Source organism: Diorhabda carinulata, chromosome 8 (genome assembly GCF_026250575.1).
Source record: "Diorhabda carinulata isolate Delta chromosome 8, icDioCari1.1, whole genome shotgun sequence".
NCBI lineage: Eukaryota > Metazoa > Arthropoda > Insecta > Coleoptera > Chrysomelidae > Diorhabda > Diorhabda carinulata.
Window position 1 is genome coordinate 21,844,515 of NC_079467.1, and position 26,403 is coordinate 21,870,917.

Here is a 26,403-nt window from a genome sequence, read left to right on the forward strand (position 1 = left end):
AAAAACATCTTACAGGAATCATAAAAAATTTCTGCTAAATTATTTGAAAAATTCAAATATTCCTTCAACTAAAGAAAAGTAGGATGATATCAGCAGAAGTAATTGAGAATAGAAGTAATTAGAACTGAAAATAAAATTATATAGACGTGGTGGTTTGGAGGAAAAACCGATATTGAACTAAAAAATGTATTCAATATTTATGCAAGAGCACAAAATATTTATTTAAAAATTATCAATACAATGAAGTAGAGAGATTGATTACAATTACATTTAGCAGTGAGGGGCGATGAAGAAATGAAAAAACAATTTAAACGAACAACACAATCAATAAATTTTCAAATGTCAATAGACAAAATCTCATTAATTCATTTTATTATTTAAATTATATGTATAGTGATTGTGTTATCTTCTTGGAGTTTTTTACTTCAGTTGATTGCTGATTGTGTGAAATATGTGTATTGATGCCATTTGTTATAAAATATTTTTTTCTAATCATATACAAGGTGGTTAATTTACCCAGAACCTTTTAGAGGCTCAATTTTTTCCCTCGCATATTATAAAATAAAATTTATAGAACAATTTATGTGCCAACTTTTAACATCTTCAAAGAAATATTGTATCATAAAAAATCAATTTAAAGTAAAATTGTGGCTGTGTTATTAATTATTTTGAAATTACTTGCTGTTATATACAAGCATCTAATAAAACATATAATTTGAAATTAGTTAAATAGATTAACATATTTACAAATGATGACATTTATTGCTAAAGATAATACAAATATTAGATACTAAGATAATATACCAGAGGTTAATCGAATAGAAAACAACTCTTTTGAACTGACTCAAATAGAATGATTATTTGAAATGGTAGCATATTGTAAACACAGTAGGTAAGTTTTGATTAGCTGAAAAGATTTTTATCAATAAATTTGAGACGTTTAAAAACTGGTTTATGGGTAGCACAACGTTGCTGTATTTATGTCTAAGATACTGTCTTGCTCTCAAATAAGTCTTTCATGATTTCAAAATATTTTGGGTAAATATTTTAATTTGCTTTCTTTTCTGACGAAAATTTTCATTTTTACGCAAAGTGTCGCACATAAAACACTCCATAATTATTTATATTCCACTTTTAAATTGAAGAAAAACACTTATTTAAAATATTTTTTAAATATAATTCGTAATAAACCAATACGTGAACTAAATGGAGCGAAAGTATACGATACAAATGAAACGGAGCAGTTGTGCATATTATGACCTAATCTTCTTCTTTTCTCTATATATGTAAGGGGACGTCCATTATTTACGTGACCCGTTCAAGGGAGGGGTTTAGCTAAAAAAATGTCTAAAAACGCCTCACGTGATTAATAGACGCCCCCTAATACATATAAATGTTCGATATTCGCGAAAATTACGAAGTAAGCGACATCTGTTGATTTTCTTTCAAACTTCAAAAGAGGTGAACAATAAACCCAGAATACAACTAGTTTTGTTGTTTTATAAACAATAAAAAGTGTTATTGGAAATTTTAGTATGAATAGTATAATAATAAACCTGTTTAAAATGCTTTTCTAAGATAAAACAACCACACATCTATAAGGTGTATTTCGAAAACAATAAAAACGTGGGTAAAAGTTGTAGTGTTACAAATGTACGAGTTATTAAAAATCTTATAATGTGGCCAATAAAATTCTTGTGCAGCTTTTTGGTAGTTTCGTGTATGTACAAATGAATTTCTTATCTTTAACTAAAAGTTAAAAGTCTCTAAACACAAACAAAAGATGATATTTACCTAGTAGTTTGGAAAAATACGTTGACATGGACATTTGAAAAAAACTATTCTAAAGAGTTGTTTCAAATTTAATGTTTTCAATCGATGTAGTTAGTTGTCTACAGTTTACTGAATAAATTTGTTTCTCATAAAATTATTTTCAAAATATTTTGTTAACTCTCTGTCATTCTTAGAATATAAAACAGACCAATAAAAAAGCAAATCATTCATTCAAACTGACCTACACCAACTTCTCAAAGTTCATTGACTTTTTTATTTTTCACACGGGTTTATACATATGAAACAATAATGTGATAGAATTTATAACATCCATTTCTCTTTAACGGCTTATGATATTTCTATCGTTTTAATCCCAATTTTTGTATTTATAAATTTTTGGTTAAAATTTACGTCAAAAAACTATATATTTTTGAGATATGCTGCCATTTCAATTGTTCATGCCATCAATAAATAATAAAATTATGATAAATAGACATACAAAAAACAAATCAACAAATTATGGTGGAATGTACCGGTACCCATTATTGCAACTGCCATCAGTCTATCTTCATAATCTAAAATCTATGTAGATTCGACTAAATTAATCGAGAAGCCTTCCTAAAAACACACTTGTTTAGCCAAAAGAGCACAGTTATTGCTACGATGAGCAGTCAAAAACTGCTGTATTAGAGTAAGAAAAATATTCATGTTAATAGCAACTCATTCAGTCATTTAGAGATGAAATCATATTGTGTTGGGGGACAAACATTGTGTTACTTACAATAAAATTGTTATTAGTAGTGGTGTGGTGTTTTATTTTCATTTTTTCGGCGAAATATATTTATTTTAAAGAATAAGCACTGTAAATAATCAATTTTCTATATAAAGAGGAAAGAAAATCGTTGTTTATCCAGTATGACAATATAGCCCAGTCATTTTAGGCGGAAAAATGAGCTGAATTTTTGTATGCACCTTAATTAAGGGGTTGTAATGAAGATGCGAAAAGTCGACATCGATATGCTGCCGGCTAAAAAAATTATAAAGGTCAAAAGGTCACAAAAATCAGTTTTTCACAAATATCTCGAGATCTATTGCTCAGAGGTCAATAGCGGTAGTTATGAAACTGGAATCATTTTTTTTCTAACCGAACCACCATGTAGATTAGCAACAATTTGATTTTTGTTTTTCAAAGACGAGACTGACTAAAATTTAATGCTAGTACTTACTTAGAAAAAAATGAATATAAATGGTTAATGATACAAAACAGTCTGGGCGGTATCAATTGATGTATAAAGTGAAGAGATAGCTACTAAATCGTAAGTAGTTTTGTAATTAGTGTGATAGTACGACCTTTTAACCAAGAAACGTTACAGTATGTTAAAGAAAATATAAGATAGTGATAGTTTTAACAGTAGAATCCAAATATTTTAAAATTAGTTTGAAATCGACCAAAATTATTTAATCTGCCCTCTTTTGTCTATACCAACAAGCTCTAACCACGGCGTTTACGCTATAAATAGTTTTTCTGATATTTTTCATCTATTTGTCGTTTTTTACAATGCTACGTTGTCGAAACCATCAATTCTGATAATTATCACGAATTTTTTCTAATTTATTTTTACGAAAACTAACAACAAACCAAATTGCCTTGCAATGAATTGTCTCTTACGTCAAATCGATTATAATGAAACTCAAAACAATACAAAAAGGAACAAAACCAAAAATAAATTCAGTGAAAATTATTTAACTGGAATTCTAAAGGACTTATTTCACACTTATAGAGGTCTTTCATTAACCCAGTTTCCGAAAAAATCATATGTAAAGGAAATATATACCTATGTTGTATTGAACAACTATTATCTTGAGAAAATCAGTTTTATTAGGTTATTAGTTGCTTAAGATGTTTATAAATTTGCTCAGATATATCATCAACAATTGACGTCTAAGGCTTTTTATGCGTCACACTTTAATACACTCTCTCTAAAGTATTATCACTTACTTAATAAACGTTTTCTGCATGCTTTCTAAAAATTCAGAAATAATGTCGTCACTGAGTTTTTCGTTACTAGTAAGTCATCGTCCGTACGCAAAACATTTTCAAACGTGACCTGATCGCCATTTTCGTTTTTTTAACGAGCGGGAATGATCTGGTTCCTTTCTGTAATTGTGTCACAATTTTTTCCCTCCTCTCAAAGTTTTCAAACTTTAGTCCTTCCGCCACTTTAAAGCAGTTACGGATGATGGTATTGCTTACAGGAAATCCATCTTTCCTGGCAAATCTTATAGTCTGGAGGATGTTGATTTCACTAATATCTTTCTCTGATCTTTCGATACTCGTTGTTCAGGAATTTTATTGTGTAGTGAAGCTCAAAGAGAAAGAGAGCTTTTCAGAAAATGATTTTGTCTTTTTCCAAGTTTCTCAACGTGGATTGCGTAGTACTTCATTTCAATGAGTTTCAGCATCCAACTGTCCGAGACCACGAACATTCAAAAGAGAAATTTCAATATGAAAAATTATGAACACGGCTTTATGGAACCGTAAAATCATTCTTCTGTTAGACTTTTGTCAAGAAAAACGACGATAAGTGCTGAGTGGTCGATAGAGCTTAGGTCTACTCTTTAGAATCGCCTCACGTTGGAGTAAAAACAAAAGTACGATTGGAAATTTTTCAATGGGAAGTTTCGGATCATCCAGCATATAGTACGGACTTAGCACCATTAGACTTTCTCCTGTTTCCAAAATTTGATGAAGGTCTTGACAAAAGTTGAGAGAAACTGACTAAATAAAATGAAATTTAATTTCAGTTAATGTGGTCTCGAAATTTCCAGTTACAGAAATGTTTCATGAAAAAGTGTCGGTACCTACTTTAGTATAATTATCAATAGCTGAGGTTTCTCATATATAAGGCTCAGTTAAATAGATTCCACTGTACAAATTAAACCAAAAAATCTAAAAAGCTGCCGCGTTTTTATTTTCATCTCTGGAAAGAATGGACACTTGCTCAGTTGTGTAGGGTACAAAAAAACAGGTACAAATAAGTGACATCGAAATGGAAGCAGATATTTATTGGAAAATTTAGATGTAGTGCTGGAAAGATGACAAGAGAAGCAAGAAATAGATATAGATATTAAATGGATTCAAAGACAAAGAAAACAAAATAAAGAGCTAACCAACTTTCCAAAAAATTTCGAAAATATTCGACCAGAACAGAAAATTTTAAAGCATCAATCAATCTTTCATTCCGTGAAATTGATTTAAGTTATAATAATCAACTTTGAGATTAGGCTAGGCGCATACATACAACTTCTGATACAAAACTATTTAGTTGTTTGTGAAAATTCTATAAAATCAAATGGGAGTGCGTATAGAGCCAACTAAACAGTCGACGATCTAATCAGATCATACTGAACACACTGTTTACACTACCACTACACCGACATTCTCAACTACTCTGTTTGACGCGCGTTTCGATATCCAACTTAGTTTACCTTCAGACTCTGAAGACGCTATCTTGGTTATAGAAACTTACGCCAGACAGTGTAATTGTGAATTATGGTGTAGTGGTAGTGTAAACAGTGTGTTCACTAATCAGATCAGTTGTGTTTTAACGTTTTTGGACTCTTGAAATGACGAGATCTGTCTTAATAGATAATGAAATGATTTCGTTGAAACTTCTTCCGCCCATTCTGTAAAGCTCTTAAATTTTTTCCATGATAATTCTTCAACGCAGTATCTTCGTTTTCTTTTCCTCTTTTTATCCTCTATATAAAGGAGAGCACTGGCCAGAGCTCTTCGATTGATCATTTTGCTATATTAATAAGGAACGAGAACATCGCTTACCTGTGTTCCACCAATTCAAATACAGAGATCAAGGCAAGAGTTGCCGCGGAAAACAGATGCTTCTGGGCAGTCCAGAGAGCACGAAGGTCAAAGCAAACAATTTACAAGATGATAATCCGCCCCGTAGTCACAAAATGATGCGAGGAAGATTTTTGCTTGGAGGATTCGGAGGAATGCTGAGCTGAGACGGATGCATGGTAAGCCAGATTTGGTAACGCCTCTAAAGTGCCTTCTGATCGATACCCGCGCAGAGCTATGTACCTGGAGGACGACGACCGAGAGGAAGACCGCTCCTTCGTTGATTGGGGGACGTAGAGGCGAACCTAATCCGTCTAGGGGTTCGCCGTTGGAGGCACCGTGGTCAGGACATAAAGGATTGGGAGTCGATTGTTGAGGAGGCCCTGGTTCTCAAAGGACCGTAGCGCCGGTTAAAGAAGAGAAGAATGAGGAATGATCGAGATCTCATTGTGTGTACCAACAACTAAATAGTTGAGTCGAGGTGAAATCGTAGGTCACTTCCTAATACTCCTCAGTTGTTAAGTGATGCATGTAAGAAACGATATCTCAATTCGAATCAATTTGATCCATAATGTAAAAGGAGAACTCAATCGAATCAACTAGTTAAATATATAGTATTATTTCCTAACAGGAAAATATCGTCAACACTAACAAATAGGTAACAAAGTAGGTACAAATATACGCGCGATTCATCATACCTAAAATCCAATTAAATCAACGTCGAATAAAAATATGTAATTCACTTTCCAAATTCTATTTCTCATTATATTCAACAGTTCCATTAATCATTTTATTTGATCGATAGAATATTAAGTTTTGCTGATGTTTTTTTGCTGGTTTGAAATCAACTGGAAGCGATAAATGTCAAACAAAAATTAACGGAAACGTTGATTACATTAATAGATCGTCGCTTTCACTGAACTTCGACATATTTGATCCAATTACATATTTTTAATGCGATCGAATCTGATGACGATAACGAGTTGCGTTTTTATATTGTGAAGCACATGTAAATCTATGACTTCCTCAAAAATTGATGCTCATTGATACGAAAAATAAAACCGCATTGACTTAACATATTATCTAGGCATTGGATTCTTTGAGGTCTTGGAGTCGAGCCAACTGGTGCGGCTCTAATTCGTCTGGAATGCTTGCCCTTCCTCCCACTACTTGTTTCGGTTCGGTATCGATTGGAGGAGCTTGGCTGACCGAATTTTCTGCTGTACTCGGTCCCGTAGTTTCACCGTCACTCCCAGTACTACTGCTCACCTAAAAATAAAACCACATCGTCTTTTCTATCCAAGTTTAATAATACAGATCTTCATTACGATATAGACTTTTAAGTCAATAGAATCAAGTTACTTCTTAGTGGGGTATCGGTAGTCAAAACATCGATGTTTGCCATTCATTCATTTAGTGAACATCGATGGTTGATAATCATCGGAAGAAAATCATCGATGTTTCGAAACATCGATGTTTTCCTAAAAGAACAAAAAGGAATGAAAAAAAAAAATTAAGATATTTTCATGAAATTATAAAACAAAAGATTTTTCTTTTTGTAAATTAACTGATTTTGCGTAATAGCTGATAGGTAAATACAAGTTTTTTTTTCTCTAAAATTCGTTGCTAAATAAAATCCTGAAATTAATTTTTAAAGTCGAAAACGAAACCCAGTTATTTTTAGTGTGTATTTAGCTGTATTACCCAATTAAAAATCTGTAATTTTTCACTCATTATTACACAAAAATAATTAGGAGAAAAACAAGGTTATGTGCTTCAAAACAAACTTTATTAAAAAGAAATAAATTTTACAATTTAAGCCGTAATAATAATTAAAAAAAACAATATAGAACAATTGATCAATTGATATTAAAAAAATTTCGAAATAAAAATATTGGGTATTAAATTTCCCAAAATATGTCATCTAGTTTCGCAGCCATATCCTCTGAGATACGATTTCTGAGAGAGTTCAAAATCAGACCTGCTTGGGAGAAGAGAAGCTCAGATGGAACGGAAGTTCCAGAAAGCTAGAGGGTTCTGCTGAATATTCTCGTTTCGGGAATTTGATTATAACGAAAGTTCTTCGGGCATTGATTTATCTATCGATTGTTTCTTTTTTTGCCGTACGTTCTGAATTCACTCAAAACGTACACCCGTGTTCCACAACCTTCTTTATTTATGGGAGGGGATTCAAATAATTAGTCTTGGCTAATTTGAAATTTATTAACTGAAGTAGCTTTTCAACAACTAGGAATTATTGGAATTACCACAACATCGATGTTTATTTAAAACCATCGATAACTGCAAAACATCGAAAGAAAATCATCGATTGTAAAAATATCGATGTTTTGATAATATCGAACCATCGATACCCATCCCCACTTTTTAGTAAACTGACATTGAATTTGACAACTCTGGATTCATCACACACAGAGATCGACAAAATCCTGGAATAAATAAACTGTTCGATAAGATTCTCGTATATTCTGCATTACTTGATGAGAGGTTTACAGCTGGAAGCATTTTTAGAAAGTTTGCGAGCCTCATAAATAGTTTTACAAGTATTTTCCATATCCTAGGAGTATTTTCAATACTCGCACAAGAATTTTTGGTAACCTAGAGATATTTTCAATAGGTTCAATAGTTTTACTTATTCTGGGAGCGTTTTCAAAATGTTTGTGAGTATTTTCAACAGTTTCACAAGCAAATTCAGCATCTCAGTACTAAAGCATCCGCCCTATTCGCCAGATCTTGAACTATGCAATATTAATCTGTCTCCTAAGATAAAATCTGCCTTAAGAGGAAAAAGATTTGAATCCGAAGAAGCTGCGAAAAAAAGTCAGTACGCGGCACCTGGAAGAACTGAAATAGTTTATATCCTTGATGTTTAATAGCCATACCTATTATTCCAAAACGCAGAAAATTTTTTCTTGCTTAGTCTCTTAGAGAAGCTGAATGAAGCTCACGAGTACAAAACATATTTAATGGTTCTTTTGTACACACATAGTAAGAACTATAGCGTAGTCGTCACAGATTTTGTAACTTTGTTCAAAACAAGCTCATAAAAATCATAATCGAATAATGAGTACACTTACGACAAAAGGAGTGTCGGCATGGTGGTCGTCGAACACCTCCTCCATATCTTCTATTGCTTCTTGTCGTGAATTTATTTCATCAGACAATGGATTTTGCGTGGTTTGTTTCGATCCGTCCGATTCTTCTTCCGGAATCGGCGTTGATTCTTCAGTCTCATCTTTGTGATTATCTGTCGATTCTTCTGGAGGTGGGAAGGGAGTGGCAGCCTCTTCGATCATAGGAGTAGCAGCCGTTATGACGATTTGGGCTGCACACAAACCATAATCGCTATCGGTTTGTCCTTCGTCCTGGCATACCTCTTGGGAATTCTAAAGATTTGTCGAGTAATATTATAAAGGAAAGTAAAATATATTATCAAATTATTTAGAATGCTTCACGATTATGTGAAATAATATAAATCGATTGATAATAACATTTAATAATACAAAATCGTTGGAATTTTGGGATGTCCCGGAGAAATCTGTTTATTTCATCTTCGTTTTCACCGCTTCGTTTTATTATCAGCTGTAGTGAAATAACAGGTACGAAGAAAGATGTTCGACATTCTATTCATGACGACACCCGTTCTTAATTGTTTTCTTTCCCGTATAAATTTCTTGATAACAAATAGTAATATTCACACTTTCACACCACGGTCTTATTGATACGTAAAATCTAGCGGATTGCACAAACGTGGTTGTCTCTGCCATTATCTGCCATGTTGGAAACCCCAAAATACACTGGACGTGAGTTAATTGGCCGAAAAAACGATTTCTGATTGCTTGGGAGCGTTTTCCTCGGATGAAATCCATTAATTTGCCTTTATTTTGTTTCTGATATATAATAGTTTACCCAAGTTATGTCATCGATTTGACGATCATCAAATACATTTGGTACGGATCAATCAACCAATTCTGGGGTAGCTAGAGACGGTCCCGGATGTTCCTCCATGTTGACGCGAGAACGATAACTGTGAGTATTAGAACTAATCTATGTGATAGTTTGACAGATGACATCAGAAACATGGCGGAAATAATAAATGAAATGTCATTTTGTAATTAGCTGTCATTGAAATAACAATGCCAGTTTCTAATATTTTTTTTATTGATTTATTAATAGTAATCGTGATGCATTCTGTCACTTTAGTTTAGTTTAATTTTTGATTCAAATATTTTTTCGCATGCTATCATACCTCGTCAAAAATTTCAACCGTAGGCACGTCAATCGCTAGAAGCAGCAATGAAAATAATGATCGTTAATTCGAGAAAAAAACGTAATTAACGGACACGATTTTTTGTTTATTAAAAACTTACTCGGTACAGGAGCGTCGGACGATTCGTTAAATTGACTTCCGTATTGGTATTGTTGGTCCCGAGACAGCGACATCGCAAAGTTCTTTTTACACGATTTAGTAGAGCTTTTTGCTTCTACTGCGTCTCCTTCTTCCTCGACGGTTTCGTTTTCGTATACTTCACCGTTTTCGTTGATTGTTTCGTCTAGTTTTTCTACAGGCGGAGCTGGAGGAGGCTGGAGGGGTGGTGAAGATATCGTCACTTCGTCGCCTGTTAAGTAATAACGGTTAATATGAAGCTTTTCAGACTTACAAATCAATATAGCAATTTATGTTAGGTTAGGTTAGGTTTGCAGTGTCAACGTTTTTGTACACCAGAAGACAGAAGACAAAATGGCTCGACAAATGTTTCAAACGCATGCAAAAGTTCATGAATCTTGATGGAGATTATTTTGACTTTTAAGTTTTAAGTGATATTTCAGTACCTTACCTTCCTCATTGTCTGGTAAATAATCGGGCACGTTTGGTGGAGTGAAAATAGGTGGAGCTGAAGGCGGAGGTGTTTCATCCCATTGGTTAATAAGCGGTTCTCCGTATTCGTCGCATTCTTCTACCACTAAAGAAGGGAAGTTTCCTATGTGACCGTCCAATTCACCTTGCCACCATCCGTCGTCTATACTGTGAGCGCATTTACTCAATATTTTTATTATTTGACCTTCTTCGAAGGTTAATTCTTCACCACCTATAAAAACACATTATTTTATATTATATTTAATATATTTTGTACTACTCTTACCTTCACCTTCGTAATCATACAATGCTATGCAATATTCGGGTATGGATCCGTCCGGAGTTTTTTGTGGTATAGATATAACCGAAATTTGTTCGGGAGACTGAGTGGTTTCAGTTGCCTGTTGTGCATTCTCTTCTTCGTTATCAACTGTGTAATCGACGGAAGAAAAGGATATTTGCGTTTGTAGACCGGGAGTGGTAACTGATTGTTCACGTTCTGAAAATAATAATAACAATTATGCTTCTATTATTTAATTTTATCTAAAGACTGCTACGAATAATTGTCGAATCGTTTCTTCCGGCTTACGAGTTGGATATGGAACAAATGACCATCTCAATTGAATACAATAAGCCCTTAATATTAGTATTCGTCGATTATGAAAAGCCATAAAACACCATGAATTGTTTAAAGCTATAGCTATAGTATAGACAATCGCTATACTACGCCATATATATCAGCACGTCGAGGTCCGACGTTTCATAACTCTCTTAAAATATATGTTTAAAAAGACCGAACTAGACAGTTCGTTGCGTCGACAACAGAGCCCGATTTTTATAAAATGCCGTCTGCCAATTATCACATGTATAGTGATATATTTAATCGGGAGTTCAACATATCCTTTTTTAAGCCAAAGAAAAATCAGTGCGATCATCGTTTTCAATATGAAACAGCAGGTTATGTTATAACTAAAAAAAACATAATAAACCTTTCCAAAACTCAGGAATGTATCTTTAAGACACGGTTTATGAAAAATCGGCAAAATAATTGATCCCTGGTTGCAAAAGGTACCTTATTTGTTTGAAAAAAAAAACTCAAATTCATTTTTTTGTTTCTCCTGTAAAATTTGTTTTTTGAGTTATGACGCTTTTCAATGAAATGTTCGAACGATCTTTTAATTGAAGACATATAATAACAAATTATTACACGGAAGCAATCCTCACCTATATCTAAGTAATTTTGCGGGACATAACCTTCTTCCCCTCTATAATTTCTTGCCCTCAACCAACCATCACCGTCTCCTTCACCTACAACTTCCAGCTGCTCATTTTCAACGATTGTCAGTTCGTCTGGATTTTGAGCCTGAAAAAAATATCAGAGTCAGTATTTCGAAACAGAAAAAGTCGCAGATTTAAGTCCGACTGAACTTTCATTTCCATTTCAAATTACAACCAAGAATACAAAACTTTTTCAGAATCAACGATTTCAACATAGTTTGGATCTTTATCAACAACAACTTTGAAAGCACTCTATGCATCTCTCAATTTGCGGCCTTACAAAGATTCCCTCTGATATTTTCGAAAATATTTCACACAAGTATTTACAACAATTTCCTTCTTTGTTTAACGCCAAGTTGGATTTGAAGTGGTGGAAGTAAAACTTTTTGGGGTGGATCAGCACGGGGAAGTAACGTAGTTGCGTGTGTGGTTAAGGTGCATATTCATTTTAAAATTTATTAATACGAACTCTTCCACGACATGGACCGTGAAGTCGTTCCTGTCCGGTTATAATAAATCAAAACTTCTTGAATACGCCGAATGCGGTGGCGTCTTTGATATGGTTTTTATCACAGCGACGATTACTTTTTTTCAAACTAATTGTTTATTTGATTATTTCCTAGAATTTTTTCGAAATTCGTTTTGAGTATATAAACTAGTTTCTTTAGAAGTTTAGAGTTTAGTTTATAATTAAAAATCAGGGTGAACGAAACGAAATAGAAAAGTAATCGGTTAATTTGAATAAATTAGAAAAGTGGTGATAAGTTAATTATTATTTTATTATTAGTTAAGTGTAGTGTAAATGTTTAAATAATTGTAGGTAGTAAAAGACAGTGTGTATAGATTGAAAAACAGTTTAAATAAATTAGGAAATTACATTACAGTCTCAGGATTTATACAAATGCATATCTTGTTGCAACTTTTTCTGTTTAAAAAACTGTGTAAACGTTTTCTACGAATACCAAATCTAAAAATCGTTTACCACAACTCGCATTTATTGTGTATCTTTTCTTTTCTCTATTCCTGTGTGAAAATCACATTATATTCGAATAAACTAATCTCAGTAATGTATTATCACGTTTTGAATACACGTCTTCTCAACAAAAGAATTCAAATGATGAAAAAATCGGGTGAAAATATAGAAGATATGTAAAAAGCTGCAAGAGAAAACACATTATATATTTCGTTGTTAGAAATTCGAATAAAACCCTTTTATTCTTTTGAAATTTCCGCTCGGTTAAATTTACAGGATTTATTACAAAAACCGCAATTAGTTAACGTCAAAAGAGTGTGTTAAATACCGGTTATCAATCTTGTCAAAAATTCCACTATTGATTATATAATAAAACAGTATGATTTTCAATTTTTATACCAAGAAAGTGTTTATCAAATTATTATTGTATTGATATCAAATCTGTAACGTTGGTATTTGGTTTCAAATTGCTTATTTACTATTCATCTAAAATATATTTCAACTCGATAATATTGACAATTGGATGGAATAATATAATTCAATCGTCATATCGGCGGGGGCGCTGACATAACTCCTTTGAAAAACTAGTAGGATGAACATCAATCGCAGTTGCCTGAGGTTACATCGACGGCAACCCACATAACAAGTTAAACGAGTAAAAACAAATGTAGAAGTTATTAACAAGAAACGCCGTTTCATACAAAGTGTCTTCAAGTACAACTACCACAGAAAGTAATGCTTATGGCAAAGAAAAACCACCTGTAACTTTCAATAACTGTAGGAATACGAGGTATATTCATAAAATAAGTTCCGGTTCTGTTTCTATCAGCAGCAGTTCAGAGCACGTGCGGCAGTTACTCTGATTCGATCAGAAGCAATGTAGGTCATTTTCAGATCGTTGCTTCCATCGTGCTTTTATGTCAGCCTCAGATGAAAATGCCGCCGCAAAATGCTATGAGTGGTTCAATGATTAGATTGGGCACCTAGTTCAATTAATGACGTGATCAAGTGAACGATGAAGAACGATTTGGACGCTTGTCGTTGCTTACTGATACGAACTGGCTCACGCAATTGAAGGACGCTCAAGGGAACCGTAAGTTTAAAATAAGTACTCTTGTTATAGAATTTCGCAAATTCACGATCAAGAAATTGTTACTGAAACACTTAAATTTCGAAAATTCTGCTAGTTGGTTACTCAAAATTCTTTCTGAACAACACAAAAAACGACGGATGGATAGTGCACTTCAGTTTTTGACACGCTATATTGAAGACAGTGATGATTTTCTTTTTTGGATATTCTACGACATCCCAGAAACTAAACGGCAATCAACGGAATGAAAGTACAATTCGTCCCCAACGAAAGTTAATCCTAAGTAAATCTTAACACCTCAAACTCGTGTACTATTTTTTGCTGATTGATTGAAACATTTAATGTAATTGTTTACTGCGAGATTATTAAGGAATAGCGTCGCGCAGAACAAGCGCCGAGGATTACTATCAAAAGGTGTTGTTTATTTTTCCATCATAATGCATGAGCTCACACTGCGAAGCTAAAAAAATCCTACAGGAATTTGGCAAGGACGTGTTTGATCATCCTCCATAGAACCTTGCTTCCATCTCTTCTTACACCTGAAATTTTTCCTTGGCCGATGAAGACTAGATGAAAGATGTTGAAAACGTAGGTTAGAATTTACTGGTAGCACTAGGTCTCATCTCCCGTGGAACGGATGAATCACGATAACGCGTGGTCCTGAAAGATCCAACGGTCTCCATCCATTTTGCTTCATGATCGTCTGACAGAATGGTAACAGATCTTCCTTTTACAGGAATCTTCGTGAACGATGGTGCGAATCGTGTTTTTGTTAACGTTCAGTCATGTCATTTGTCAACGGTCGACCCGACATTAGCTCACCCTCAATTGTTTCCTTTCCGCCGTTTGAAGTTTGAATCAAACACATTTTCTGGTGACGGCATCCGTCCGTACGCATTCACCAACATTTCATGTGTCTCCGTAGCAGTTTTTCTCAATTTGTAGTAAAACTTAACGTTCTATTGCACGATTAGACTGCGAATCGTCAAGCGAAGCACATCTTCGAGATGTCGGTTCATTCACCGAACTTTTTAGATACACCTCGTATTTGGAATTCTTACAAGAATTACATATCGAGGTTCTGATTGGAGATATCTAGCTATTTCGCGACAATTCGATGTTGTATTTCCAGACAATATGATGAATATGTAGAGAGGACCTATTGAATGGCAATCTGGATCTCCAGATCTCGGCCTTCGGACTTTTAATGCGGGTACTTGAGAACAAAAGCTTTTATGATAAAACCGGAAAATTTTGAGGTTAAGAAATGAGTAGATTCATTTCGTTTAACATGTTATAAAGGAATTTCTATCGGGTTTATGTTTTTGTAAATTATTAATGGTTTTAACTAAAAACTCACTATACAATTTTACATAACCTATAAAAATAACTAAAAATAGTTGTCATTTAAACCCTCTGCATTATTGAATTCATTCCAAATTATAAAAAGTGACCTTCTTAATTATGTATAAAATAAATTTATTAAATTTCGAACTTTCGAGTATATTTTCTTAAAAAAAATTAAACAAGATAAGTATAGAAAAAGCTATGATATGTAAGTGTGAGTTGTACAAAAATTATAACACAAATTCTTCATATTTCCACTCTCATTTGAATAAATAACTAAACTCATTGCTTGAAATCAAAAAGGAAAAACCTACCGTATAGGAATACAAAGCGGTACACTTGAGCAACGGCACTGAAGGAGTTTTTTCCTGCCTGACAAATCCTTCGCCCTCCTCGACGTTTTCCTCAGTACCCCAATCAACCTGAATCGGGTCATCCCATCCAGCAGTCAACTGTTCTATTCTTTGTCGTTCTTGCTCTAGCATGACTGCAAAGAAAATTGACTTATATACGTCGTTGATACCATCTCAAAAGAAACACTTTACATAATTTTCAAAATTATTTTTTTGCCTAAAATGAAATATCAATTCAAAATATAGGTTTTATTGATACCGATAGAGTCGATCAAATTGATCTTTATCCAGAAACCACTAACGGTAAACATGAGAGTTGTGTGACCCGTTTAAAAATTCATCCACGATTTATATTTTTCCTAGGTATCAACAAAATGAGGTTAGGTCGATGTAACAAATCTTTTAGTTGCTCTGATTTGAAAATATTCGCATTGCACAATTAAAAAATTAACAAATATGTTTATAATTATTACAATGGTAAGTGACTCTGGAATATATTGTTACAAACAAGTTCGCAAAATAGTTCCCTAGGCCGGCCCTGTCCAGCTGTTATGGAATTTTAAAAATTCGGCGAATTCGCGCGGCGTCTTTCACATTTTTTATAAATGGCGGCGGCGCTTTTGATGTTTCCTTTTAGAACTTTTTATTATAGCGGGCGGTTACAGTATTTCTTTTAAATAATTTTCAGGAAAGTCTATTTCTTTTTGCTCTAGAGCTTCATAGAATTTTATTTAGGTATATAAATGATTTTTGTAAGTTAGTTTTAAATAAAAAGTCGTGGTGAAATGAACGAATTACTGATAGTAATCGCAGATATTATGACCGAATCGAAGGTGAAAAGTCTTTAGACGTTAATATTTTGTTAACAAGTCTTCGTGAATTCGTTTTTCTATTGGAAAAACACCGTGACGCCTCAAATTTGAGCAACTATCCATCAAGACGTAGCACACCTAATATTCCAAAATTGTGTTTTTGTATATTTCCTGCCTACCCTACTCACCGTCGACTTCAGCGGCTTCGTAATGATCCGACTGGCTCTCCCTCCGTTCTTCTTCTTTACTTTCCATTTCCACTCTTGTTTCTATCGGACCTGACGTCGGTTCCCCCTCAGCAAAATCGCTATCGTAGAAAGAATCCGAACTAGGATGGTCCTTAAACAAAATAATAGAATTAAAAACAAAAAAATCTAAAAAGAGCTATTTCTCTTACCGATAACGAACTAGTAGATCTTTGAATATCTTGTACGTTCAGAGTTTCCGCTTCTTGTAACCATTCGTCGACGTTGACGCCACCTGCTCGTAAACATTCGATTCTCGCCTCTGCTTTTGCTTTGGAAGTTTCAGCTCGTCTAATGGCTTGCTTCATTTCTTCTATTTTCGTTTCCAAATCATGACCGTTCGGATCATTCGGATCTACCTAAAAGAAAAGAAATATTCCAAGACAAACAACATTTGATAGAGATTTATCCAATATCATATTTGTACGGATAACGTGTTCTGCATTTGAAAATCTTTTTAGTAATATTTATAGAAGTGTCTTAATTTTTTTTAAGTGAAAAATATGAGTTTTTGAACGATCTCTTCATTCTGCTGTTGATGACATGAATGCTTGATTAAAAGCATCGAATTTATAGAGATACCTGTTGAATCTCATGTTGGCAATGAAATAGGAAATTTAAAAAAACATCTGATCCACGTCGAAATGGTGGCCGTGGGGTAAGAAATTGTTTTTTCGTATGTTAGCATTTCTTGCTTTGGTGTTGAGAGGAGTCCAAAGATACTTCTTTGATCTGTTTCAGTGAAACTAATTCCGCTGAAACTAAGTATTTTTGCAGTTTTTTAGTCAGTCTGCAAGTAAGTTTTCAAGCAATTTTCGAAATAAATACAAGGACAAACTCAAGCGTTAAGTGAAGTTAACCTCAATAAAAATGGATTTAGTACGAATCCTGCTCATTTTCCACAAGTTTCCAATAATTTTACTTTTCTGATTTTAGATACCGCTTACCTACACTAAGCATTAACGCTGCTTAGCGGAAAAAAAACCGATAAAACCACGTTTCCGGTCAAAAATTTCGTCCTTCTTTAGATAGCAGCTCTTCAAGAAGATATTTCGCAATCGAAATGGAAATAATAAAGTCTAAATTCCAACAAGTAAATTCACAAACCATACAAAAATTTACGGTAGAAGCATTTGTTTACCCCCCGACGGCCATTTTTAAATGAGCATCATCTGATTTTGACAATTCGTTAGAAGCGTTTTGAAATGCGTTATTAGACATTGGTGAGAGAGAGAGAGAAATGCTGTATTGTCAAAAAATTGTTACAATTTGTAGACAAAAGCTTGTAAGAACAAAAAAACAAACATAAGAATAACTAAATAAAGACACAAATAGAATATTGTCTATTTTTCTCACCTTCTGTCCCGATTCTTTAAGGGCGTGATACAACTGCAACTTTCTAACGCTTTCTCTTACGTTATTATTTTCTCTGGCTATTTTAGTGGCCCATCGACGCGCTTCTTTACTCAAAGTCGCCGCTGACGAATCGTGATCGGCGGTTATTTGATCCACAGGATCGTTGTCACACGGATCGAATTCGTAGTGTATATGCTGCTTTAATACGGGATAATACAGATAACAGCATTGGAGATTGTAGTCGCGAGTAAGCTGTTTAGCTTGGTCACGGATAGTACTGAAAGGGAAAAAATGTTTTTTTTTTTCCAGTAACAATGAAATTGATACATTAACAATATGTCTAATCACGACATTGTACTACAGAAAAGTATAATTCTATCAATTAATTGTTGTCGTTTATATAATATATTCCCTGTATAAACTAGATATTTCTATTCAAAATATTGAGCTTTATTGAAGAATATTGATTCTATAATATCTTCCTGGATGTTTTTTTATGTACCCAAATTTTTTACTTCGTGTTTTTATTTTACTTACACAACTTTGAGATTTTTTTCTGTTTCATTCTGGCTCTGGCTCTATTTCTATATTCAATAATTCATAAACCTTCGATGTTGTGCTACTATTTTAACATTTTTTTTTTCAATCGAAATTGGTAAAGGATACAAATTTGATGTTTGTTATGTACAGTTTTATACACCACATAAAAATAGCCATAAAAATGACAAAACTTTATCGAAGGTAAACTTCGGTTTCTGAGGACGATAACTTGGTTATTGAAACGACGCGAATCAGACAATGTTGATGTAGTGAACTCTAACTGGAACTTTCTCAATTCACTGTATTGGATTATAAATACCTGAACGAATTCTGCATAGCTGAACAGGTCAATAGTTCAGTTCGACCCATCAATGACAAATATTCAGCAACTTTATCGTAAACTCCGCTCTCCATCGTTGTCATGCAGAGTTGAAGGTCAACTACGAAATATCTATAAAGAAAAAATATAAATAATTACTGTTATATTTGATTAGATTTATATTAACCTGTTTTGGTGTGCGTTTGCGGCAGCGAGGCACAAAAGGTAATCGTTCCTTGCTCCTGTTGACTTTTCTTCCAACTGATCCCGTTTCGAAGATACCTTAGCGCTATTCTTCTGTAATGAGGTGATTGACTGGAAAAATGAACCTTTTTTCTTTTTGAGTCTGAAAATGCAACACATAAAGAAACATGTGAATAAATTTATGACTATATACAGACAAACCCGTGGTATCCATCCAAGAAAGATCAAAAGAAAAACGTTGAAATGAGGTAGTAGTTTGTGATTCAACCCTTGTTGAAATGGCAAAAATAGAAGGTATTATCAAAAAAAGCAAAGCAAAGAAATCAGGACCAAGTCCATTGGGCCAGGATTCGAAAGAGTTCGCACAACAATGTGTATTGACTAAGTACTCTTTCAGCTTATGAACAGAAAATGGTCACTGGGTGTACAATCTTGGCTTTATGGATGATATCTCATCTAAAATTTCTCTAATAACTCTACCAATATGGGTCTTATATTGTCTCGCATGATTATGGCACTTTCATTCGACATACCAGACTGTTTGTGTCGTATGTCTTGACAATGGTAACCTTAAAGGTCCCCAGCTGTCAAATACTCTTGAGGAAGCGGCGTCAGTTAAAGTAAAATGATTGAATCGATTGGAACAGAGTGAAAACAATCCCAACCTTTATATATTTATAACAACTCAGATTCATGAATACCAGAGAAAATAACCGGAACTTATATTATATAATGGACATTTAGGAAATAAACTTAAACTCTAATTAGGGTCCTTTCACACCAAACGAATCCGAATCAATCAGAATCACTCCGAATCAAGTTGAATCTGATTGACCAATATTCGGCTTCGATCGCTCCGTTTAAATGTGAAGGGACTCTTTTCCCGCCTCCAGACCGGAAGAATCTGGTTCAATCAGGTTTGATTCGAGGTCGCACTTGATTCAACCTGTCAGATTCCTCGTCCGGTCAGTCTTGAATCAACAACCATACGAGATGGACGTGGAGTTATTAATTGGCGAAGAATTAAACATTGCAGGTAAGAATTATTCAGGTTGATTCAGCTGGTGTGAAAGAATGGAAATGACGTATCAGATTCAATTTGATTCGGAGTGATCCAGATTGATTCGGATTCGTTTTTTTTTTCAGTGTAAAGTGTGTCGACAGCACAGGTGCAAATATTTATATATATTTGAGATGGAGGTTTGTACTTTCAAGAAACTAGCAGGTTGTGAACATTTCCATCAAGCTCAACAATTTATTAGACAGTATAACACCCAATAAAGAAATTGTAGATTAACTATCAACATGTAAATCGAATTTTGTTGGATTGAATTTTCTAGAAGACGACAAGAATCATTGAAACAACTATAATTTGATTTTTCTAGTAAATAAACAGCTATTCAAACTTGAAGGTTATTGATATTACGGATATTGATTAAATTCTCTTTTAAAAGCTCGAACAAAAAATTTAATAGCGTTTCCTAACTGTGTCAACTGTTGAATGCCAAAAACGAATCATAAAATCTTTTTTTCTTATCTTAGAGCACTGAAAATTAAATAAAGTGTCAATATGTAATGAAACCCAATAATTTAATTTATTAAATAATAAACAATAACTGATCGGAAACACATTCAATGGAATTTAGATTTGGCGACCTGGGTAGAAACTACAGATGAATAAAACCTAAAATTTCTATTTTTCATGAATCTTTTGCAGCTTGTTATGGTCTCTATAGCGGTTTGAAATTGTGGCAGTATGTTAGTCACCGATTCATTAGACTCATTCATTAACGAGACTCATTTTAAAGATCGTTGGTGTTCCAATCCTCTAATAAAAAAATCCTCTGCCCAAGATTCCGTAGGTATTTCTCCGAGCCGCAAATTCCAGATAACGACGGTTGTTACTCTGCAGTTCTTCGTCTTTCGGCAACATTTTCAGTTTCCTCGAATCCTTTAAGACTCTTTGATAGGTAATTTTCTTCTTGGAATTATCAAAATCAATCAAATTCTGTACACTCCTTCAATATTCTTATAGAAATAAAAATAAGCAATTCTGAAGTGAAGTGTTTATCACAGATCCAAAAAATCAAATGAAAAAAATCCCAAAAACCAATACTAAAATAAAAATCCTCATTGTTTTTCCACTGATTTCATTCAATAATTTCAAATATGGAACAAACTCACTTACAGATCTCTGTTAAATTAAAAATTCATCTTCCACTTTCCAGTAAACGTTAAGATTTCAATAAGTTGCAAGAGAAAAAGTTCGGAGATTTTCTACCGAATTGTTGTTCAATATTGGAAATTGGCAGAATCACTAGTAATACAGAAAGTAGATATTTTTTCCATTCCGATTAAGGTAGTACTTCCAAATCATGTGATTTTATCGCATCAATTGCTTCTTCAGGTGAAGAAAATGTTGACCTCGCAATTAATTTTTGATCTGCGGGAATAGGAAGAAATCATTGGGTGTCAAACAAGGACTATACGGCGGATTATACATCAATTCGATGTTTTGACTTTTTAATAACGTTTTTTTTTTCGAATTGATGTGCAAGAACTCGCATTGTCGCGGGGGAGAATGATTCGCTTTCTGCGATTGGTTCTCCTGATTTTTTCGAACATTTTTGCAAACAAATTCTGGTGGTCGATTGGTTACGCCATTACACCATTAAAAATGTCAAAATTTATTTATTCACATCAGCGTTGCCATATCTAAAAAACCCTCATTACGAACTTCAATCTAAAACATTCAATTTAAGAATTTTGCTATTAAACAGGGGTGGCTTCGCGACATAGACAAGTATGTGATTTCACAATAGAAGTATGTATTATGAAATCTGTTTGTTTTCGGCAGTTTCCTTGTAATTTATTATATTTTACTTACTTCTCTTCAATGTCCCTAGCTTTATCTCTAACTTCATGAGCCCCATGTTCTTCATCGAAATATAATTTTTTCGTTTTATCTACATCCTGTACACACAATTGTAATTCTTTTTGTACCAGCGCTAATTGATCCACGCACTGAAAAATCAAAAAATTTTATTTTCATTTTCTTCCTCAAATTGACATTAGTTGCATATATTGTTTGGAGCCCATCAAAAAGAAAAAGTAATGTCTGTACATAATAAATTCAATTCATTATATTATATTTTGTAATAAACCCAAATATATCATTGGCACACGTCTTTTTAACCAAAGTTATGTAAAACAATTTGTATTCGTACATACAAATTATTCGGTATGAATATGATTTCGCAATTAGAAGATCTGGTTAATAAACACGTACATTTAGCTCACTGGAATTTCATTGTAAGTTAATACGAGGTATTTCCAAATAGAGTAGCTATGGTGACACTGGAATGTTTCTGGAAACTAGAAACTGCTTCACACTCAACGTGTAGTCGTGGTGCAGCACTTAATTGTTTGCGATCTCTAAACATATTCTCTGTTATCTCATTCCGTACCACCTCTATCCTATCCCATCTCGAAGAGTCAACAGAGTTGGACTGCAAATCTATTAACCCCGGTTATGTCACAAATATGTTTAATTGATGAATTCGAGAATCTCGGTAGATGAATCTGAGCCTGACGGAAGTAGTTGAAGATATGTTTGGCTGTATGTAGTTCTGAGGCGAGGAAAAGGATAAGGTTCCAATATTTATTGAATGTACTGATGGGCATTCATATTATAACTTTCGTCTCATCTCATTTCGACCATCATGCATGTCTAAACACAACCGAGATTTATCTATAGAGACAATCTTGTTCAATTCCCGATTTCACGTCATTATTAACTCCATTGTGGATTTACTCGGTTCTACAAAGAAAAACAAACTTTTTTATGTGTCTATATACCTTGCTGTGTTCTGCAAACTAATGAGTTGATCTTACACTTGTTGATATATATCTCAGGCAACGATTTTAGCTTTGTGTTGCCCTGCTCACTCGTCCTGTGTCTGTGGCTCCTCGTGTTCGACCTGCACGATGTAATATTCACTCGAACTCAACTAGTTGGCGATAGATTGCATTTATTTGCACTCTGAACATAATAAACGCAAAAACAAATTCTTTGTTCTGATATCGCTCAATACTTAAAAATAACCAAAATAATAAATAAAAACGCTAAAATTTTGAACAAACTGTAATCAATTAGAAAAAATATTAAAATTGATAAAATTAATGTGGTTTTAAACAAAATTCCGATTCTTAGAGGCTTGTGATGATGATGAGGTGCAATAACATCGAAACCGGTTGACAAGAAGGTCGGTGGACGTCACGTTAACTAGAAAAGTAGTTGATTTCTCATATCAAAGGTAAATATATTTAAATAAATTCGTATATCGATGCAATATACAATTACTACATATGAAACAATTTATCTCTATGCACTATAATTCAATCACACTTATTTAAAATTAAAATAACCCCTCATTGAACATTGAACAATATCCATGAAACTTATAAGTATGCACGACCTTTTACAAGTTTCTATTAGGGAATAATAGAATGCTGAAAACTGTAATTTGTTACAGGCCAATTCACCTATAATTGCGGTTATATAATTCATGGCAAAACTAGCCAATAGAAATCACGAATTATTCATGGTTAAGCTTATACATAAGCGATTGAGGAAGTTTTACAAAAACGTATTAAAATAGGAATGTATCGTTTCGAATAGTTTGGATCTTTAACGCCTTTGAGCAAACTCAAAACCAGAAATGTGTTTGTGAAGAAAAAACATATTTTTGAGGAGACTTCGACAATTCTTTTTTTGTTCTATGTACCACGGTTCAGTTTGTTGTGATACGAAGTAAATGGTTACGACCAAAAATACCATTAACTTATCACAAAAATCAACATAATAATAGAAAAATATTTAATTCAACTACATTCTAGGATTCGCCGTATTATAATATAACGAAGAGCTTCGTTCAGCTCAAATGATTTCCACTTCTGGGAACTGTAAGACCTTGAAGTTGGTGGAGTGGCTCAGTAACTTTCTCTCTTCTTGTGCCGTCTTGACGGACTGGTGGAGAGGAGTAAAGCTAAGAAACAGCTCAAAAATCCAAAGGATTAAGTGTTGTACGCTGATGCAATAACAATTTGTTGTCCTCCCGGCGTACGACACTCCCGAGGATTGAGGAGGGTGGTTCAGTGGGTGAGAGTCCCACACTAACCCCGCCCGTTGTGAGGAAGGCATTAGCTTCCACCCCACCTCTGGGCAAAAAAAAAACTCAAATGATTTAGTTATTTTTTCTTAAAGGCCAGGAATACCATACAAGCCATTTTCTCGTGGCCTTTGACGCCTCTTGATTGTAGTTTAATATATTTTCACACTGCAGTGCTACATTCTATGCAAAAATGCCAGATGGAGCATGAAAAATATCAAAATATGACGCGCTCGAGTATTTCCATGTCACTGTTTTTTTCACAATTTTGAAAATCTGTAGACGCTTCATCCACCTGTAAAACTGGAAACATTATAGGACTATTTTTTCTTCCTATTATCTAATACAGGGTGCGGCAGTCAGTCCTGCTTTAAGGAAGTTTAATTAATCAAAATTTGGAAATAACATCGGCCAGATGGGGTCCTTCCCTATTAATGCAGTCTTGCAGGCGATTTCTGAAATTGCTCATCACGTCATGAAGCATACTCTGAGGAATTTGGACCTGAGACCTTGTTTTTTCACAAATTCCTCGTTACTAATTCATTGGTTGCGAACAAGCTCCTCATTTTCTTCAACCATGCCCAAAAACGTTTCGTAGAATTGCCGTTCGGGCAGCAAAATCGTTCCATGCCTGAATCGTTCGAATGTTGTAAATGTGATGGTGGAAATCTGACCTTAAAAGACCCTTCGGACAGACCTGTCGACGCATCGACCTTCGCGGGCTTCTTCCTACAGCAATTCTCACGCGTTCAACATTCTCAGAAGTTCAAATGTATGCGATTAACTTCAAAATGAGTACGTAGCTACATAGCTACGGGTTGTTTTGACCACATGGCGACTGAAATGCGACTGCCTCATCCCGTATATCAATTCTAGTTGGTTTCCGCGACGCTCCACATTTAGCATTTTGATCCTTTACAACATATCAATAATTTTTTGATGTATTTGCCCCAAAACAGGCATTTATTGCTGAGAAAATAGGCATTTTAAAATTTTCCAATTATTTAATATGTTAAACCTAAAATTAGTCTTTAACCAAGCAGGACCGGACTATAAACATGGAAATTTACATCGAGAATTTTTCATCTTCTAAAAGAATCTAAAAATTTTCCTATAAACGCATTGTATAATAACGAACATTTAATTCCCACCTTTTTGGCCGTTTGTAATTTATGCGCCCGGAGTATTTTGGCATCGTCCGCAATTTGTTGCTGGAATATTTCGACGGCCGCCAGTCTAGCTCTCGCTAATTTCTCGTTTTCCTCCAACACGGTTCTCCATACGTTCCACATATTCCTGTAACAGTGGATAAGCTTGTTTAATATTATTCTAAGATTGTAGAAATATATATTATCATACAATATAAAGTATATCTAGAATACGATATATCGACAGCCACACTGCAAAAGTCTGTAAGTACAATTTTATAAACCTACCCATTGAAGGTATTTGGAACATCGAAGATATGATTTTTGACTGCTATAGTGGTGAAAATTCTTCACATCTTACCATCAAGGGTGCACCATCCAGTGATGAAACCGTAAAGTTTGCTGAGGACGATTCCGATATGATGGATGGTCAAGACGATGATGAATATTTCCCTGGCAGTGGGAGTAACGATTCGTACATTGAAGAGGTAGGAGAAATCAATCAAATTTCAGGGAATGAAATAATTCAAAATAGAGGAGAACCAACTGAAAAAGTTATCCAAAATGAAAGAGACGGTGAGCCGATAAGATATGAAGAACAAAGGAATGGAAATGAAGTTGAGTGCACTGAGAATGGATTATCAACACAAGAAGAGGAGAATTTTCAAAGAAACTGAAAACATGAGGTTGAGTCAAAAAAGAAAACGAGAAATCGGAGAGGCTTACCTCGGCATCAAGCGAAATAAAGATGAGAGTGGTAAATGGAACTACAGCATTGAAAGACCATTACGACAATTAAAACTTCCATGCTACAACAAAATGAGTTTAGCGGGGAAACTCTTCAGTGCCGGGAAATTCCGGAGAATGAGCGGGAGAGAATCCATTCAATGTTTTAGAAAACATTGAAAGCTAAAAGAACGCTAGTTTCGTAATTGGTAGATGTTGACAAACCAGCAAATCTGAGAAATCGCAAAGAGGCTGGAAAAAGCAGACAAAGTTTTACATAACTACTCCCCATTTTCCTATGAGGACAAAAGCCTGTAAGAACCATGTAAGTCA

At 34.1% G+C, this 26,403-nt stretch overlaps 1 protein-coding gene across 5 annotated transcripts in view; it reads right to left on the reverse strand.

The window, feature by feature from the left end:
* Nucleotides 1-1,266: 1,266 nt before the first annotated feature.
* Nucleotides 1,267-26,403, reverse strand: part of LOC130897138 (protein nervous wreck) — a 34,914-nt gene continuing 9,777 nt past the window's right edge. For 3 of the 5 annotated variants that reach the window (XM_057805771.1, XM_057805775.1, XM_057805772.1), the window contains 15 exons: nt 25,348-25,492; nt 21,913-22,049; nt 19,009-19,167; nt 18,822-18,953; nt 17,963-18,239; nt 16,759-16,965; nt 16,550-16,700; nt 15,511-15,683; nt 11,733-11,871; nt 10,795-11,007; nt 10,489-10,740; nt 10,021-10,269; nt 9,900-9,934; nt 8,728-9,036; nt 1,267-6,901 (listed from right to left, as the gene is read on the reverse strand). In XM_057805771.1, coding sequence (XP_057661754.1) covers nt 6,716-6,901; nt 8,728-9,036; nt 9,900-9,934; nt 10,021-10,269; nt 10,489-10,740; nt 10,795-11,007; nt 11,733-11,871; nt 15,511-15,683; nt 16,550-16,700; nt 16,759-16,965; nt 17,963-18,239; nt 18,822-18,953; nt 19,009-19,167; nt 21,913-22,049; nt 25,348-25,492 — 2,764 coding nt within the window. In that variant the 3' untranslated portion in view covers nt 1,267-6,715. Of the gene's footprint in view, nt 6,902-7,399; nt 9,037-9,899; nt 9,935-10,020; nt 10,270-10,488; nt 10,741-10,794; nt 11,008-11,732; nt 11,872-15,510; nt 15,684-16,549; nt 16,701-16,758; nt 16,966-17,962; nt 18,240-18,821; nt 18,954-19,008; nt 19,168-21,912; nt 22,050-25,347; nt 25,493-26,403 lie in introns of those variants that run through there. The other 2 variants (XM_057805776.1, XM_057805774.1) reach the window with 2 other exon arrangements.